General features: G+C 32.5%; 2 protein-coding genes and 1 long non-coding RNA gene across 3 annotated transcripts; 1 reads left to right on the forward strand and 2 right to left on the reverse strand.

Moving 5' to 3' along the window:
* Positions 1–4,032: 4,032 nt before the first annotated feature.
* On the reverse strand, positions 4,033–5,792 carry LOC18586689 (uncharacterized). Its single transcript, XR_001929669.2, has 3 exons — positions 5,613–5,792; positions 5,147–5,215; positions 4,033–4,466 (listed from the first exon to the last, which is right to left on the reverse strand). It is a non-coding gene; the product is annotated as an uncharacterized LOC18586689 (long non-coding RNA).
* Positions 5,793–10,358: 4,566 nt separating this feature from the next.
* LOC18586690 (uncharacterized) lies at positions 10,359–10,970 on the forward strand. The gene has a single exon (XM_007010198.3). It carries the CDS (start codon positions 10,403–10,405, stop codon positions 10,757–10,759), a length of 357 nt encoding a protein of 118 aa, XP_007010260.1. The 5' UTR covers positions 10,359–10,402; the 3' UTR covers positions 10,760–10,970.
* Positions 10,971–11,746: 776 nt separating this feature from the next.
* LOC18586691 (serine/threonine-protein kinase D6PKL2-like) lies at positions 11,747–15,076 on the reverse strand. Its single transcript, XM_007010199.3, has 2 exons — positions 14,460–15,076; positions 11,747–12,859 (listed from the first exon to the last, which is right to left on the reverse strand). Exons 1-2 carry the CDS (start codon positions 15,032–15,034, stop codon positions 12,058–12,060), a joined length of 1,377 nt encoding a protein of 458 aa, XP_007010261.3. The 5' UTR covers positions 15,035–15,076; the 3' UTR covers positions 11,747–12,057.
* Positions 15,077–16,161: the final 1,085 nt, after the last annotated feature.

Consider the following 16,161-nt stretch of genomic DNA (forward strand, 5'->3'; position numbering starts at 1 on the left):
AAGCAATTTTGTAATCAAAATAGCACTTCCCAAAGCAATCTCGTGAACACCACAAGGAGCAAAAATGTAAAGCCCAACCTTATAAAATACTTGTCATGACATACATGTGATGGATAGCATGTTTGCATGCTAAGAGAGTCCCGACAAATTTACAAAAGTCGGTATTGTACCTAAAGGTACAATAAAGTTGATTCAAGCCTCGAACTACATCAAATAGAGATTTTAGGGTGAAATCAAAAATTTAAATTCTCAGAGTGACTTAAAATGGTGATTCAGAGTTCGAGGATTAATTTGGAGTCAAACCGAAAATTTCACTATCCAGGGGTAAAATGGTAATTTTGCCACTTGAGGACAACATGGGAAATTTTTTGAAAGATTTTGATTATATATGACTTATTGGAGTATGATTTTGAGGTTGAGAAGTGAAAAATTTATAATCCCGTTATTTTTCTGAGCATAGTGGTAAAATGGTAATTTTGCCACCTTAGGGGCAAAATTGTAATTTTCCACCACCAGGACACTTGTCCAGCACATGGTCTTCCCTTATCTTCATTTTGACCTTTGACTAATCATGTGGTGGAGAATGGAAGCATAATTATTAAAGTATACAAAGAAAAATGGACCAATAAGAAAATGACAAGTGTCAAGCTTAGGATATTTTATTATTTAACTTAAAAATCAGCATAAATCAACCCATTATCTCTCCAAATATTCGGCCAAGCAAGGAAGAGAGGGAAAGAAAGGAAGAACAAACCCTAGGTGAAGAATTTCAAGAGAAAAAGTGTGGAAAATAAGGAAAACAAGTGAAAAAGGTAGGATTTTTCAACTTACGCTTGAAATCTATTTTCCTTAAGCATTTCTCCTTATTTTCCATGCTTAAATTACATGTTTTCATGATAAATTCATGGCTGGTCAAAATGGGTATGGAGAGAGAAAGATGTTGGATTGATTTGATTTTAAGTTATGTTAGTGTTTTTAGTTAGTTTAGTATATTTAGAAACAAAACAACAAGAAAAGAATCTATTTGCCCCATGAACCTTCAATGGCCGAACCCTATGTGAAGTGTAGAAGTAATGAATTGATTTTGTGATCAAGTGAATTGGTTGAAAAATTGATGAAATGATGATTTATGGTGAGAAAATGGAATGGAAAATTTTTTAGTGATAATGCACCACAATGGCCAAAATTTTCAAGAAGAATTGTGAAGGTTGTTAGGCTGAATTTTAGATTATTGGAATTGTATTTAGTGAATTGAAATATTAGAAATGAAATGGAGCAATTTGGAGCCAAATCGGACACAATTGTCATTTAATCGGGTAATAGGTCGAATTAGGTCAGCACCACATTTAAACGGTAGTCGAATAAGTTGCATATCATATCATGCATATACACCGAGCCTGAATTGATTTTATAATGGTCAAGTATTAATGTGGTGAATTATGTATTGTACATTGTGGGTAGGTGGTGAGCAAATTACACTGGTAAAAGTACAAAGATTGTGCTTGAAGACTGGGATTAAGAGTACATCGACTCCTAATACTGTGAGTAATCTTACTATCGTCTTAATTATCTAAAGTGGTTTTATCCGATTTTGTGGATTTTACGGAAAATGAGTGTAAATGGTAAATCTTTTTGTTTTACAAACAAAACGTGTTTAAATAAAATGATTTTATAAATTGTCTTGAAATTGAATGATGACTTTGAAAATAGAGTAACTGGAGACCACTTGAGGTGCTGTAAATTTATGATTTGAATCGAATGGCTTATGACAATATTTGCATGAATGGCTGAATTGGTATTTGAGTTGAAATATATGAAATGTGTATTTAGCCTTGAAAGGCTGTGAATTACAATAATTTACATATCGTGTTATTGAATTTTATTTACTGGTGGGATAATTATTAGCTTACTGCAGTGGGCGGGTTTCTGTGGACCAACCTATTAAAGGGGCACGGTAAACTCCGTTGTATCTTACCTCAGTATGAGAGGCGCGGGTGGATAACTCCTAAGGCTAACACTTTTAGAGTTCACTTCACGCCAAACCACCACATGAGGGGGAACTCAGCCAACGCCAAGAAACGGCTATGTTTACAAAATAAAAACAAGATTTATGCGTACATAACTTTTTATTAGCCTTGGCGGACTCGGTTTGGGATAGCCCTCGGCCAAGGTATCCTTGATAACTGAGTATGAGAATAATTTTTGGCATGAGCCAAGTTTTAAGATACTCATAAGCCATATTGATTATTTAAATGAAATGAATATTTATGTTATGAAATATATATTTAGATGGAATATTTTAATTGTCTCCATTTACTCGCCTTTAGATAGTTTAGATGGTGTCTGTTTACTCACTAGGATTTTATAATTCACCACCCTCATTTCCTCACATTTCAGGCTCAGGAAATTCCATAGTTAGCTGACTTTGACAAGGACCTTCATTTGGACTTGAATCGGCAAAAGCTGTAGGTTTTCAGCTTCCGATGCATTTTGGTTAGATGTGAGCCCACGTGTCGCTATAAAAGTAATTTTATGCTTTGATTATTTGCTTTATAGTATATATGAATATAATTCACTTTTACGCTATAAGAATTATTTACCGATAGCTTTATAAAAATTATTTTACAAGAAAATAATTTATTTTATTGAATATTTTTATTATATTCAAATGGTCAAATTTTCACTTCAAATGTACGTTTTAGATACTTAATTTGTTTTTAAATCACTAAATATATATTTTCTGCTTACCTACTATATTTTTAGCAAGTTTTGAGATTTTTGACAAAAAATGACGAAAATGCCCCTGTGAGCCAGAAAACAATATGTTATGTTCTGATTTGAAAATGACTCGTAATCCTTGGAATTACGATATTTGATAACTATTGCTCACCGGGGAAGTGCAAAAGCTTATATAAGAGCCTTGTGAGGTTTCGATCGGCATTCGGGGTGAAGAATGTCTGTCGAGGCTTCGTGGTGGTGGTCACGAGCCCGATGGGGAGTTTCGGGTCGTGACAAAAAACCTTAGCCAATAAAGTGCTTGGCCTCCAACGATAGTACATACGATTGCACATGAACCTTCAACAAAAAAGGAAGTTTTTAACTATACTTTGTGCTAGCAATGAGAACAACAATTTTCCTTTTTTTCTTTTTCACAAGCTTAGCCGAACCTCTCTTAAAAATTGCTTCATAAGCAATTTCCTCTTTCACACAAAAGGAGTAACGGAAAGGAGAGAAAAAGCTTCTTCTTTTTTTTGACAAAAATTATGTTTTCTTCAATTATGAAAAATCTCTCATATGAAAAATAGTTAAAAGGTAACTTACATAGTTAGGTTAAAATAACTTCAATTTTGCAATTAAGCCCTTACTACTATAACACATTATAGTATTGGGCCTATTACTTAATTAAACTCTTTTAATTAAGTCCTTGAAAATTAAAATCAAAATTAATTTTCTTTATTTTTTGCAATCAATGACTTATAATTATAACTATTTATAATTATGCCTAAAACTTAATTAAACTCTTTTAATTAATGAAACTTTATTGAACTCCATATTCGTTCTTGCAATTATAACATTAGCTTTATAGAGACTTATGACACCTTTTCATAATCTCCATATCGTCTTAACTAAGGACTTCAATAAGCTAATGTTAACCAAGAATTGATAGGATATGTCCTCTAAAACACTTGAGGTGATGATTCCTATCTTGACAACTCATTTGCCTCATATACTTCATACTATTCCAAAAAACATCTTATTTAGGCATCTTTAGTTAAGCACCTGTAGAGATGAAATTAAAGCATAGCACTGCACATATAAGACAACCTAATGTCTCAATTCAATTGAGTATTTACACGACTAACACATGAGAAGTATTGCATAGACACTGAAGTGTATTACCAAATACATTTCTTATAACGGGTCATGTTCAGTGAACTTGCTCTCCTAAGTAAGCACCTATTCTAGTTCTAAGTATTTCTATACTTCAATCTATGAGATAAATTGCTTACTTCCAAAGTAAGGAACATAGAATATACCAATCTCTAAGCATCATTGATCTTCAATCTCAATGATACATTGACCAAGAACATTTTGATATTATGCTTTAATGCATAAGAATCTTATAACTGCAACCCATTACAATTCCTTTACAAGGCATATTAATCTCATGGATTTCATCCAATAGACTCATAACTTATTATAATTGATGTCTTATTGATGAAAGAAAATCTCTAATCATTCAATATAAATGATATTGTTACATAATTAGAATCAAGCCTTAACCAATCCCAATTGGTTGTAGAGTTTATCCCAACACCCCATGCAACCTAGATGATAACTCTCAAATTTGGCATCAACAGGATGTTCACGAAGTTCTCTTCCCATGTTGAACACAATAAGAAATGATCCCTTAAAGCTTGCATCCTTTGAGTGATGCATGATTTCAACTAATAGGTTTGTAAAACCTGATACAATAAAAAAAAACACAGTTTGAATAAAAAAGGGAACTTGGGTATTTTCCTATACCAAATACTAGAATTAAACAACAGATAACATGTATACAAAAAGGCAAGAAAGAGGTGACAAACACTTTTCTGACTATTTCTTTTTTCTAAACTAATTAGTAGAGAAGACTCATTCATGTTTGAGAAGTTTGTGAAATTTTTTAATTTTGACATAGTTTTTGTCCTGGGGTTTGTGAACTTCAAGAAACCATGTAGGTACCTCCTGATCATTTCAAAGTGAAGAGTAAAGAGTGAAATAAATAACCAAATAATCATTCAATGGAATATGTTCCCACTATAAAACAAGAGAAGTCCTTGACATAAATTTTTAGAGAAGAAAAACAAGAAGAAAAGGTTAACTTCATTAGAGAAGCTCAAGGGGAGGTTGGAAATAGAAAATGAGAAAATTAAAGCTTGCAGATTTGGCAGTTGTTTTCAGTTTCACAGAGTTGGTTTACTTATTGATACCTTTCAATCACTGTTAAAACATCAAAAAAATTTATTATGCGATGGAAACAGCTACCTTCAATTGATTATGCAATCAATAACATAACAGAAAAGAAAAACAAAAAAGGGGTTAGAGAGAGAGAAAAAGAAGAAGTAATTGAGAAAAATGCATTAAAAACCTTACAAAGGCTTACCTGAAATACAGAAGTTTCGAGATTTTCTTTAAGCATGAAAGAGCTCAAAGCTCTGAAGCAAGTAAAAAGCTGAAAGAGACAACAAAAAATAATAAATAGTAAAAAATCTATAGAAAAATCTTCTACATAAAGATCATATGAACACAAAAGACATGCTTATTATCATATATCTTCTAACGTTTTAGGAGGCAGGGTGGGGGAAGCACTATCAAAGTACATTTTTCATATATAAACAAAGATATTGATGAAACAAGAACACAGACAAAGATCTTCAAAAAAATGGTGCAACCACACATTGAAAATGGAAAGATTATTATTGCAAGGTATAGACAGTTCCCTCCACAATTCTTGGTAACCAAACAAAAATAAATAAAAAGAGGAGAAGAATAAGTAAAAATCTTAAGCTCCAAAGCTGTGAATCGAAACCATAAAAGAAGTGAAGAGTTTGGAAAGCAAAGCAAGGAACCTTCAGTCGACACAACACGGGAAGCTTCAGCCGTCTGTCTGGTCACGACACAGGAAGGGGCATCAAAGGGATAAGGGTTCGGCTGATTTGGGAAATTTTGGTAAAGTGACTCACATGGGTTAGGGGTAAGCGATTAGTATATGAATCCTTGGTTTGGTTTGGTTCACTTTTAAAATTAAATTGAACGGGGGTAGATTTGATAAAGGTTTAAGGTACTTTCCATCCATCCACAAGTTCGAGTCATTACATCAACAAAATTTTAAATAATTTATATTAAGTATTATTATATATGAATATTTAATAATATCTTTAAATATTCATAATATATTAGACATTAATGTATAATATATCATATTTAATATTATTAAATTACAAACAAAACTAATATTATTTTATTATTTATTTATAATATATTGTTTATTAATTATTAACTAAATTTATTATTTGCAAAATATTAATCACTTATTTATATAAGTATAAGTAATATGTTAAGTTTATATAGTATATATTTATATATATTACTTTATTATATATATATATATATGAAATTAATTACCTAACTTATATGTTATACTATTTTATATCAAAGTTTGTATAAAAAATAACTAATTATAAACAATATGTTATAAAAACTAAGGTGATAACTAATAAAATTTTTAAGTGTAATCTTATAAATAAAGTTTATTATAAGTTATAGTAATATTTATGTAAAAATTAAATATATATATATATAATATTTATACAAATATATATTCATAACATTTTATATGACAAACATTACTAAGGTGGAATAATTATAACATATTAATAGATAGAATATTTATTATCATATATTAATATTAACATATAAGTTATATCATTTAAAAAATATAACTTGTAATTACATATTAGTACAGATTTATAAATAAATATATAATTAATATTAAATTTCTATTATTATGATTTGTATACATACATATAATAAATTAATATATTTTAAGTATATTATTTAATTAAGTTTACTATCAATTTTTCTTAATTTATATTAACTAATATTAGTATACGCATCAAGTATTTTTATTTTTGCATATTTTATATGATTATATATTTATAAATAGTACTCCTGATTTCAATTATTAAAATTATAATATAAAACTAATCGTAAAGGATTACGTACTTAAAGTAATATTAGAATTATTTAATACATATATAATCAATGTAAAACATAATGTTATATTACTTTATTGTATATATTAATGGCACAAATTGTATGTTATAATGTTATATATATACATATATATTCCAAAGTTTGTATAACTAATAACTAATTGTAAATAATTAATATGTCATAAAAACTAAGATAATAGCTTATAAAGTTATTAAATATAATCATATGAATAAAATTTATTATAAGCTAACATATAAAACATATTAATATATATATGTAGGATATTTAATGTCTTATATATATAAGTATATTTATATACATATACATATATCAACTTATAAAGTTATATCATTTAAAATAAATAACAGTTAATTTCATATTAATACAGGTTTTGTATATAATTAGATATATATAATTTGTGTACATATAATAAACTAATATATTTTAAATATATTATACTAATTATAAGTTTACTATATATATATAAGTCTTCTTATAATTTATATTAATTAATATTAGTATGTACCTAAAATATTATTAGTTTTTGTTTAATATATTATTTGATTTTATCATCTATTTTTATAAAATTAAAAACTTTATTATGTTATGTTTTATAAACTTTTTAATTTTATAACATTAATGAATTTATAACAATTAATTTATAATTTATGATTCAATAAAGTTTTCAAAAATATTTAAAAATAATAATAAGCCAAGGAAAACATATTTAAATTTTTAATATTCTAAACTCATTATGTATATATTTAATTTTATTAATATATTTCCTATAAAGGATTAATAAGACTTTAGAAAATTTTTAATATATTTTAAATAAAAAATTTTGAAAATACTACTACCAACGGAATTCTCCAATAGAATATTCCTTTAAAAAAATATGTTGGTAATGTCTTATTCTAATAGAAAATTTTGTTGGAAAATTCAGTGAGCTTTAAATTTTTTTACCGCTTTAAACTTTCCAACGGATTATTTTTTATTGGAAATTTCCAACAAAAATCTGTCGAAAAGTTTAGCAGGAGTAAATTTTTTTGCACCAAAAAAATTTTCGATGGATTTTCAACAGAATTTACCTGTTGAAATTATTCCATTGGAAATCCATAGAAAAAAGTAAAAAGAAATTTCTGTCAAAATTCTATTGGAATTTCTAACGGAATTTTTTCCGTTGGAAAAAATCAATTTTCTTATAGTGTTGACAACAAATCTGCTATTGCCATGGTAAAAAATCTTGTCTTCCATGATCGCACTAAACACATAAATATTAAGTACCACACTTTAAGGAATGCTGAAAAACATGGTGAAGTGGCTGTCATTCATTGTTGTTTAGATGAGCAATTAGTTGAACAATGACTAAGTCATTGAGCACGTAGAAGTTTGAGTACTTCAGAGTTAGAATGAAGATTGTGAGTGCAAGCATTAAAGGGAAATGTTGAAATATAATGATCTCATCACACGTGGATACTATAACATGTGTGTTCCGGTTCGATTTCATGTAAAGGCAAAAGAATTTTGGTGAAGCCTGATGACTTTACGTGTTACATTGCATGGAGCAGTGAGTAGTATGTTTTACACTTGTTAATTCATCAAGAACAAGTGCTAGTGTTTAATTAAACTTGTATCCCTTTGTATATATGTGCTGTACTTAATCAAAGTGTAGTTTGACCTTCTTCAACAACCTCAAAGTTTCCCTCTATTCACCCTTGTTCTACCACTCTCTATCAAAGCTCACATTACAAAAGGATATTCTGCATATTGTCCTTTTTCATTTAACATGATCTAGGTGGTATTATACTGAATCAAGGAGAAAAAAGTTTAAATTTGAGTATATTGATCTTTTTTATCTTTGATTTTTGAAATTTTAATGTTTCTGAGTATATTTTGTTGTATGATCTAAGGTGTAAAGGAATTATAAAGGAACAAGGCTATAACGATTGGATCTTGAATGTTGTTGATGCTTTATTTTGGGGTAAAATACCTTGATCCTCTTAAGTTTTGATCAAAATTACACGGAGATCTATTAGTTTTCGAATGTATACTCCATCCTAATAAAGTATTTTTCATTAGTCAATCGTTAATATTTTTGTTAACTAGCTGACATGGCAAGGGTAAAAAAATAATTTTACCCTTGATTAATTTTTATAATAATTATTATATAATTTTATTATTTTTTATTAATTACGAAAAAACCTCCCCATCAGGGGAGCACCGGAGATCCCCTGAAGAGCCTTGATCGGGCTCTTTAAGGGAGCATCGGTGCTTCCCTCTCTTGGGAGCACCGATCGATGCTCTCCTCCCTTGGGAGAACCAATCGATGCTATTTTTTTAGTTTTTAAAAAATATAATAATAATTTTTTAAATTAATAAAGAAAAGACATTTTAGTTTTTTCATAACTTCGGTTAACAATATTTGTGTTCTTGGGACGAAGTGTTTATTTCGAAAATTAATAGACCTCCATGAAATTTCGATAAAAACTTAAGGAGTTCAGGGTATTTTACTCTTTATTTTGTGTTTTTGATTACTTCTAGGTATCTTTTTCTAGTATGATATAGGTGTGCAGCTATGATGAAACAAGGGGAAAATTGAAACATTGAAAATGTTGGTTAATACCGTATCTTTTTTGTTGTTATTATTATTGTATGATCGAGGTGATATTATAATGAAATATTGAATACAGGATAGCATATCTTCTTCTCGGTCTGATCACATTGAAATTTGGACTTGTAGATTCAAGGATTGATATTTGTGTTCTTTTAGTGTGACTAAGGTGAATTTTGATGAAATGGGAAGGTTTATTACCAAAAGGATGTGAGATCTGTTTGGGAAATCGGGTTTGACAGAATTGGTGAAGAAAATTTCTTTATTCTCTAAGTTTCCTGGGTTGAATCAGTTTTGGCATCAAGTAGGGCTGAGATTAGCTCCAGGTTTCAGAAGAGTGGCGTTTGGAAAATTGCTAGAGTTTGTGTTTCAATTGACTCATGAACAGGGAAACGAGCTGCTGATTGAGATTTCGAAGGGCAGTGATGTCTTGAAGATTGACTCTGGTTTGTCTTAACGAATTATAAACAAGAAAGCAATAGGAAGAAAGACCTGAATTTCAAGCTCAAGACCCACAGAAACAAAAAAAAAAAAAAAACACAAGTACATATAGAAAAACGAAAACCACAAGCGAACTATGAAGGCAGATTTGAACTAGGTAACATAAGAAATTGCTAGACTAGGTTTTTATAAGCGAACTCCGCGTGGTTGGTTTGAAATTATACCTTCTTTCAGTTGTTTCCATTACTATTTTATTGCTGTATTGACTTTGGCTTGTGCTGCATGATTCTGGTTTGCATGAATGTTAAAACTGTGGATCGTTTTCGTAAAGTTAGAAAAAGGAGAGTCCATTGAAACAAGGTGTAATATATGAGTTGATAGGCAGGTTAACTCTGAATCTATGTTCTGGAATAGGAGGGCTAACTGCTGGCAGAAGACTTTTCTCTAGTTCTACGTCCATTGTAATTGGTGGAATTCACTGTTCACATGTATTGGGCTATCTTTTAGCTATTTGTTTCAGTATAAATTGTTCACAACTGTCAATGTTTCTGTATAAGTTGTTCAGACGTGTCCCTGAATTGCATTGAAGAAATGGGAGCTCCAATGAAGTACATCTGTGTTCTTATGTTTCTTGTGGTTTTGAGCATTGCTGGCTTCAATGGAGTAGATGGATATGGGCCATGTGGGAAACATAACATCGAGAAGGAAGCTGAGAAGCTGGCTCCTTGTACAAAGGCAGCACAAGATTTGAAAGCTCCAGTTTCCAAGAGTTGCTGCACTGTCATGGAGAAAAAGCTCAAGAATCCTGGCTGCCTGTGTGCTATTATGTTATCTCACACTGCTAAGAATGCTGGAGTCAAGCCAGAAGTTGCTGTGACCATTCCCAAAAGATGCAACATTCCTGTTCGTCCCGTGGGTCACAAGTGTGGAGCCTTCCCACTGGTTTAGGCGTGAAGACTCCCATGCTTCGTCTACCTGTACTAAACTACATGATGTTGGCAGTATCAGTGTCCCGGATTTTGTCCCTGTTGCAATCTACTTGATGAGTTTCAACCTGACATCCAGGCTTTTAAGTAATAAATAAAACTGCAGTTGTATCTTCGAATAAAAAATGAAAATTGTATTTGTTTCTTGTCAATAATAAAGAAAAGTTTAGTAATCTTTCCAAAAAAATAGCAAACCCATAAAATACATTCACATAAGCCCTATCTCCTATACATTCTTTCTTTGGATTTTTTCCTTTTAATTCTATCCTGGAATTCATTTGCAGGTGCAAATTTTATTACTTACCTAAAAACATGAATTCTTTTTTTATATTGGAATTTGGATAAATTACTTATTTGGTTACATAACTTTTTAAAAATATTTAATTTGGTCACCAAACTTTTATCCAAATTAATGTTTTGATCACTCAATCGTTAAAACTAACGATTATTTGACAAGTTTTTTGACTTTGGCTATATGATATGTCCATATCAACTCATCTATCATGTGTATAATATTATGTGACAAATCAGTTGACATGGACATGTCATGTGATCAAGATTCATTGACATGTCAGACAAACGTTAACTTCTTACCAATAAGTGACTAAAATATTAATTTGATAAATATTGATAACTAAATATGACTTTTCAAAATTAAGTACTTAAAACATAAATTTTTGACTGGTTAATGATCAAATAGATAATTTACTTTTAAAAGTTTGAATTACTTTGTAGGTGTAAACAAGCCTAACTTAATAGATAATATGAACTATTTTCATATTGAAATTTTGAACGAGTGAATAAATTACAATCAAGTGCTAAATTACAATTTAACTTTACATTATTGACAAAAATGTGAAATAAAAAAGTTTGAATGTAATATAATATAATATTATGACCACTAATAAATTCCCAAAGCATAGACAACAAAAAAGTAATACAAATTAAAGATCTCAATTTGGGTTTGGATTGCCTAGGGCCAACCTTGTTGAGTTTCCAATTTGTATGCCAAATATCAATATTCACAATTCAAATGGGGAGCTGACCCAGAAGCCCCACTTGTCCAAGTAAAGCAACTTAAATAATTTGAATGGCAAAGAAAAGAAAAGGGGGACAAGTGGGTTCTACTCTGGAATATGGTATCCAAGGCTTGCTTTCCTTTCCTTTCCTGTCCTAGAAAGCTTTGACGTAGAGCATTTTGAGCAACAGTTTTTGTGTGTATTGAGACTAAAGGATTGTGTCACTGAAGCTTCCTGGTGGCTAATAGTACTCAACTGAATTGTGGGTACTGTCATCCACTGCGAGAAAATCCCTGTGAGTGACTGGCCGAGGAGTGTAAGGGGGTGTTGTACATCTCAATAGTGCCCAGTTAACTCCATTGAAGAAATGGTGATGCTTAATTGCCGTAGAACCCATTGTTGATCCCATTCGCCTGGAAGGGTCCTTGACCAAAAGCTGTGCGATCAAGTCCTTCGCTGGGGCTGGCACCGATGGTTCCTTAGGGAACTCCAGTGCTCGAGCCACGATATTGGCTAGGGTCAACTCATGATCAATCCCTTTAAATGGTGTGAACCCATAGAACATTTCAAACATGAATATCCCCAGCGTCCACCAGTCCACCGCATTGCCATGACCCTCCCCCGATACGATCTCCGGCGCCAAGTACTCGTGCGTCCCCACGAAGGACATGGAACGAACGTCCACCGGTTCCGCCACGATCTCCAAGTCCCCACGATGCATTGACTTTTTTCTACGTTTACGACTCTTAGGGTGTAAGCATGAGACCGCTGGTACTATACAGTTGGGTAAAATGCATGATGAATTGGCAAATGGAGGTGGATCAGCCGCAGGATCACTAGATGAATTCGTTGCGGACGTGTTTTGATCGGAGACGAGCTGAGCCGTGGATGTTGGATTATCACTCTTCAATGAAAGATCGAAATCTGTGAGCATTATGTGACCGTCCGATCTCACCAGGACGTTTTCTGGCTTGAGGTCACGGTAGACGATTCCCATCATGTGTAGGTATTCTAGAGCGACCACAACTTCGGATGCATAAAATCTGTTTAACGTTTTAATTAATTAATTATAAAAATAATATCAATCAAAGTTTAAAAACACAGTCCAGCAATATATGTAAAAAGAAAGATTCAGAAGCATAGTGATTGAGAATAAACAAATTCATAAAATATTCAACTCCGATAAGATTCCATATATTAATGTCATTTAATATTTTTTTAAATATTTTAAAATTATTTTTTATGACTTTTTTTACTTATTTTATATTAAAAATTATGAAACAATTAAAATTGCGAATATATATTAACTACAAATTAACAATTAAAATCTCCTTGGTGCTATTTTGTACGTTCCGACCGAACAGCAGCCATTTTATCCCATGCAGTGCCTAAACGCACGGGAGAAAGTCGCGTGGGATATAAAATGGCAACTCTGGAAACCAAAAGGCAAAGCTTCAAATCTTCCACGGCTGGGGCCCACATATATTGTCACTTTGCGCTAAGTGCTAATGTCACGGACTCATTAACCTTCCTCCTAAAAATTAAACTAATACAGTGTGCAGCACCCATACGAATAAGTTTCTCGAGTTCTCTTGCTAGCCCAATATGAGATTGAAGCATTCAATTTACTTTCTCTCAAAAACCAGACGTGACACTTTTCCCTCACACTCATTCAATCTGGTGATAGCGACATTTTGATCACCGTTAATCTTTTTGCTTGCTTCTCTTCAAAAGTGTTTGATTTGAATTTAATGTGTTATGATATCACTTGTCATAAGGTAATTATCTCCAGTCTAAAATAATCATTTAATAGACTTTGTAGTATCACGTTTATAAACATCTCAAAATCTGTAAAACTAAAGCATCTCAATCTATTTTTCTCTGAAGAACTAAGCGTGACGCTAACATCATGCTCTAGACCTTGGTCAAAGAATGAAAACTCATTATTCAAAATGACAATCATAGCCATAAAACAATAATTATAAAACTCTTGTTCTTTTGGGTCAAATATTTTTCTTTTATATGTATAGATTTTAAATTATTGCAGACGTTGAGATTTGCAAAAAGGGGAAGGGGTCCTACAAAAGGCGATTAGAAGAATGCAGGCAAACGACAAATTAGAAATTTCCAGGGAGCTCCAAGGCTTAAAAGGACAAAAGCTAAATTTAAAACTGCCTGGACATGGTGTGTTGACTTGTCAATCATCTACCATAATTCACGTGAAGTAATTTTAAATATATATGAATGAGATTCACCAAAATCAGTAAAAGTATCCTAAAGCTGGCCATGAATTGAGGCATGTGCGGAGCAAAGTTAGACAGAGTTTGTGAACTTGTTTTCTTTAAGAGAGAAAACTTCATGTGTATAATAATAATGACAAGTGCATGAGAGTGAGACACACATCGAAAACCTGAATGGGCTCACATCCACTGTTCCTCCAGACATAGATAAAGCCATTGGAGCCCACATGCAATGAACACTACTTAACATATGGTAAAACCCCAGTTATGATGACACATCATTTCTCATTATGCACTCAGTAATTTCATACTTGCAAATGTATGCTATATCTCAACTTGGTATATGAATCCATATTTGTATGGGTAGATATACATATATATAAATACAGATAAATGTACGTACCGGACTGCGGTCTCATGGAACCGTCTGTCAGGTTGTCGTTGACGGAGAACATGAAGGTCGCCGCCGGGGCAAAATTCAGTCAACAGACAAGACCACCTTGGACAGTCTAATGTGGCATAAAGAGTCGGTAGAAATGGATGGTCCAATGATTCCAATATTTCCCTCTCTATTGTCGCCCTGCTTTCTTTGTTTCTGCTCACAAGCTCCTTTTTATCCATTACTTTGGCAGCGAAAAAGCACCCACTAGCGCCCTTGAGTTCCACTAGGTAAACGCTCCCTATGTCACCGCTGCCAAGCCGGTGAACGAAGCGCAGGTCTGCAAGGGTTAGCACATTATTCTCAGACTTCACTTGTTGGATGGCATGCCAGCAGGGGTCACGTGGCGGCGCGTGGTGGTGCTTGGTGGAGGTGGATAGTAGGCTGGAGGGAGTCCATGTGGCTTCAGAACCTGAACTCGTGCTACGTTTCGTTTCGGGCACGGTGGTGGAGGTGGTGGCTGTGGTGGAAGTAGTGGTTGTGGAGGTGAAGCTAAGGTTGTCAAGGTCATCAGCAAGGTCATCGACACATTGTTGCATGGTGATGGAGGGTTGGAGCCACCCTTGCTGATGGAAAAGGGAGCGGATGTGTAAGATGAGAATAGGAAAAGAGAGTGAGAGGGGGAGAGGTTTTTGAAGTGTAAGGAAAGAGAGCATGGGCCGGCAAAATGAGGTCGGGCCATGTGGCAGAGTTTGGTGTTGAACCATGGGACCATGGAGGACCCACTTGGTCAATTCCCATTTCTGGTTCTTTGTACTTCCATAATTGGAGTTCATCCTTCGAAACCATGAATTCTTGAATGTCACTGTTGGGGCTACAAGATAAATAAAAATTGTATTACTTCATTTTCTATGTGTTTTTCTCCTTTTATCACATTTCAGGTCACTTGATTTGGTTTGTGTGTATTCTAGGTAAAATAATTTGTGATGATGGGTTTTGTTATTACCTTGTTTAAATATCTTGTTTTGGGTAAAAATGAAATTAATTTCTCTTTTTTGGTATCTGAATGCAAACTTTCTGTTTTATTAGGCAAGAGTTCCTTTTCAGCAATTGAATGTCTCTCTGGACATTCCTTCTTTTTTTTTTTTTATCTCTAACTTGTAACAAATTTCCCAATCTTTCCCTGATAAAATATTAGAAGCATCTAAACATTTTGGCAGCTGTTGTCCTGTAATGGAAAATAGTTGTCAAAATGGATTTCCAACAAGGGACAGATACACGATGATACCCCCAGCCAGAGTTGTCAGCCTGTTGGCATTCTTTCTATTTAATTTTCTCCACTTGTTAAGCATCCATTTGTTGGCATTCTTTCTATTTAATTTTCTCCACTTGTTAAGCATCCATTTGGCATAAAATATTTCCAAAATCTATGCAGATTTTGATCATCATACAAAATGCTGTTCCAAGCAGCTGTTGTTCAGTGACCAAGTCTCCAAAGAATTCGAAAAGGAAAAGGCCACCCTTTCATGCATACCCCAAACTGCTGAAAACGATATATGCACGTGTTCTTCTGCCTAGCTAGTCTACAATCAATGAGGAATTTTCAAAACACAATGATCTGTGACTTTGAGAATTTTTCAAAACCTGACCTCTGTCGACAAAGGAAAGGAGACAACCTTATCGAAACATAAACATAAAAGCCAAAGCAGATAAGGTTCAACCTTCC

This window comes from Theobroma cacao, chromosome 10 (genome assembly GCF_053813885.1).
Source record: "Theobroma cacao isolate CCN51 chromosome 10, ASM5381388v1, whole genome shotgun sequence".
Taxonomy (NCBI): domain Eukaryota; kingdom Viridiplantae; phylum Streptophyta; class Magnoliopsida; order Malvales; family Malvaceae; genus Theobroma; species Theobroma cacao.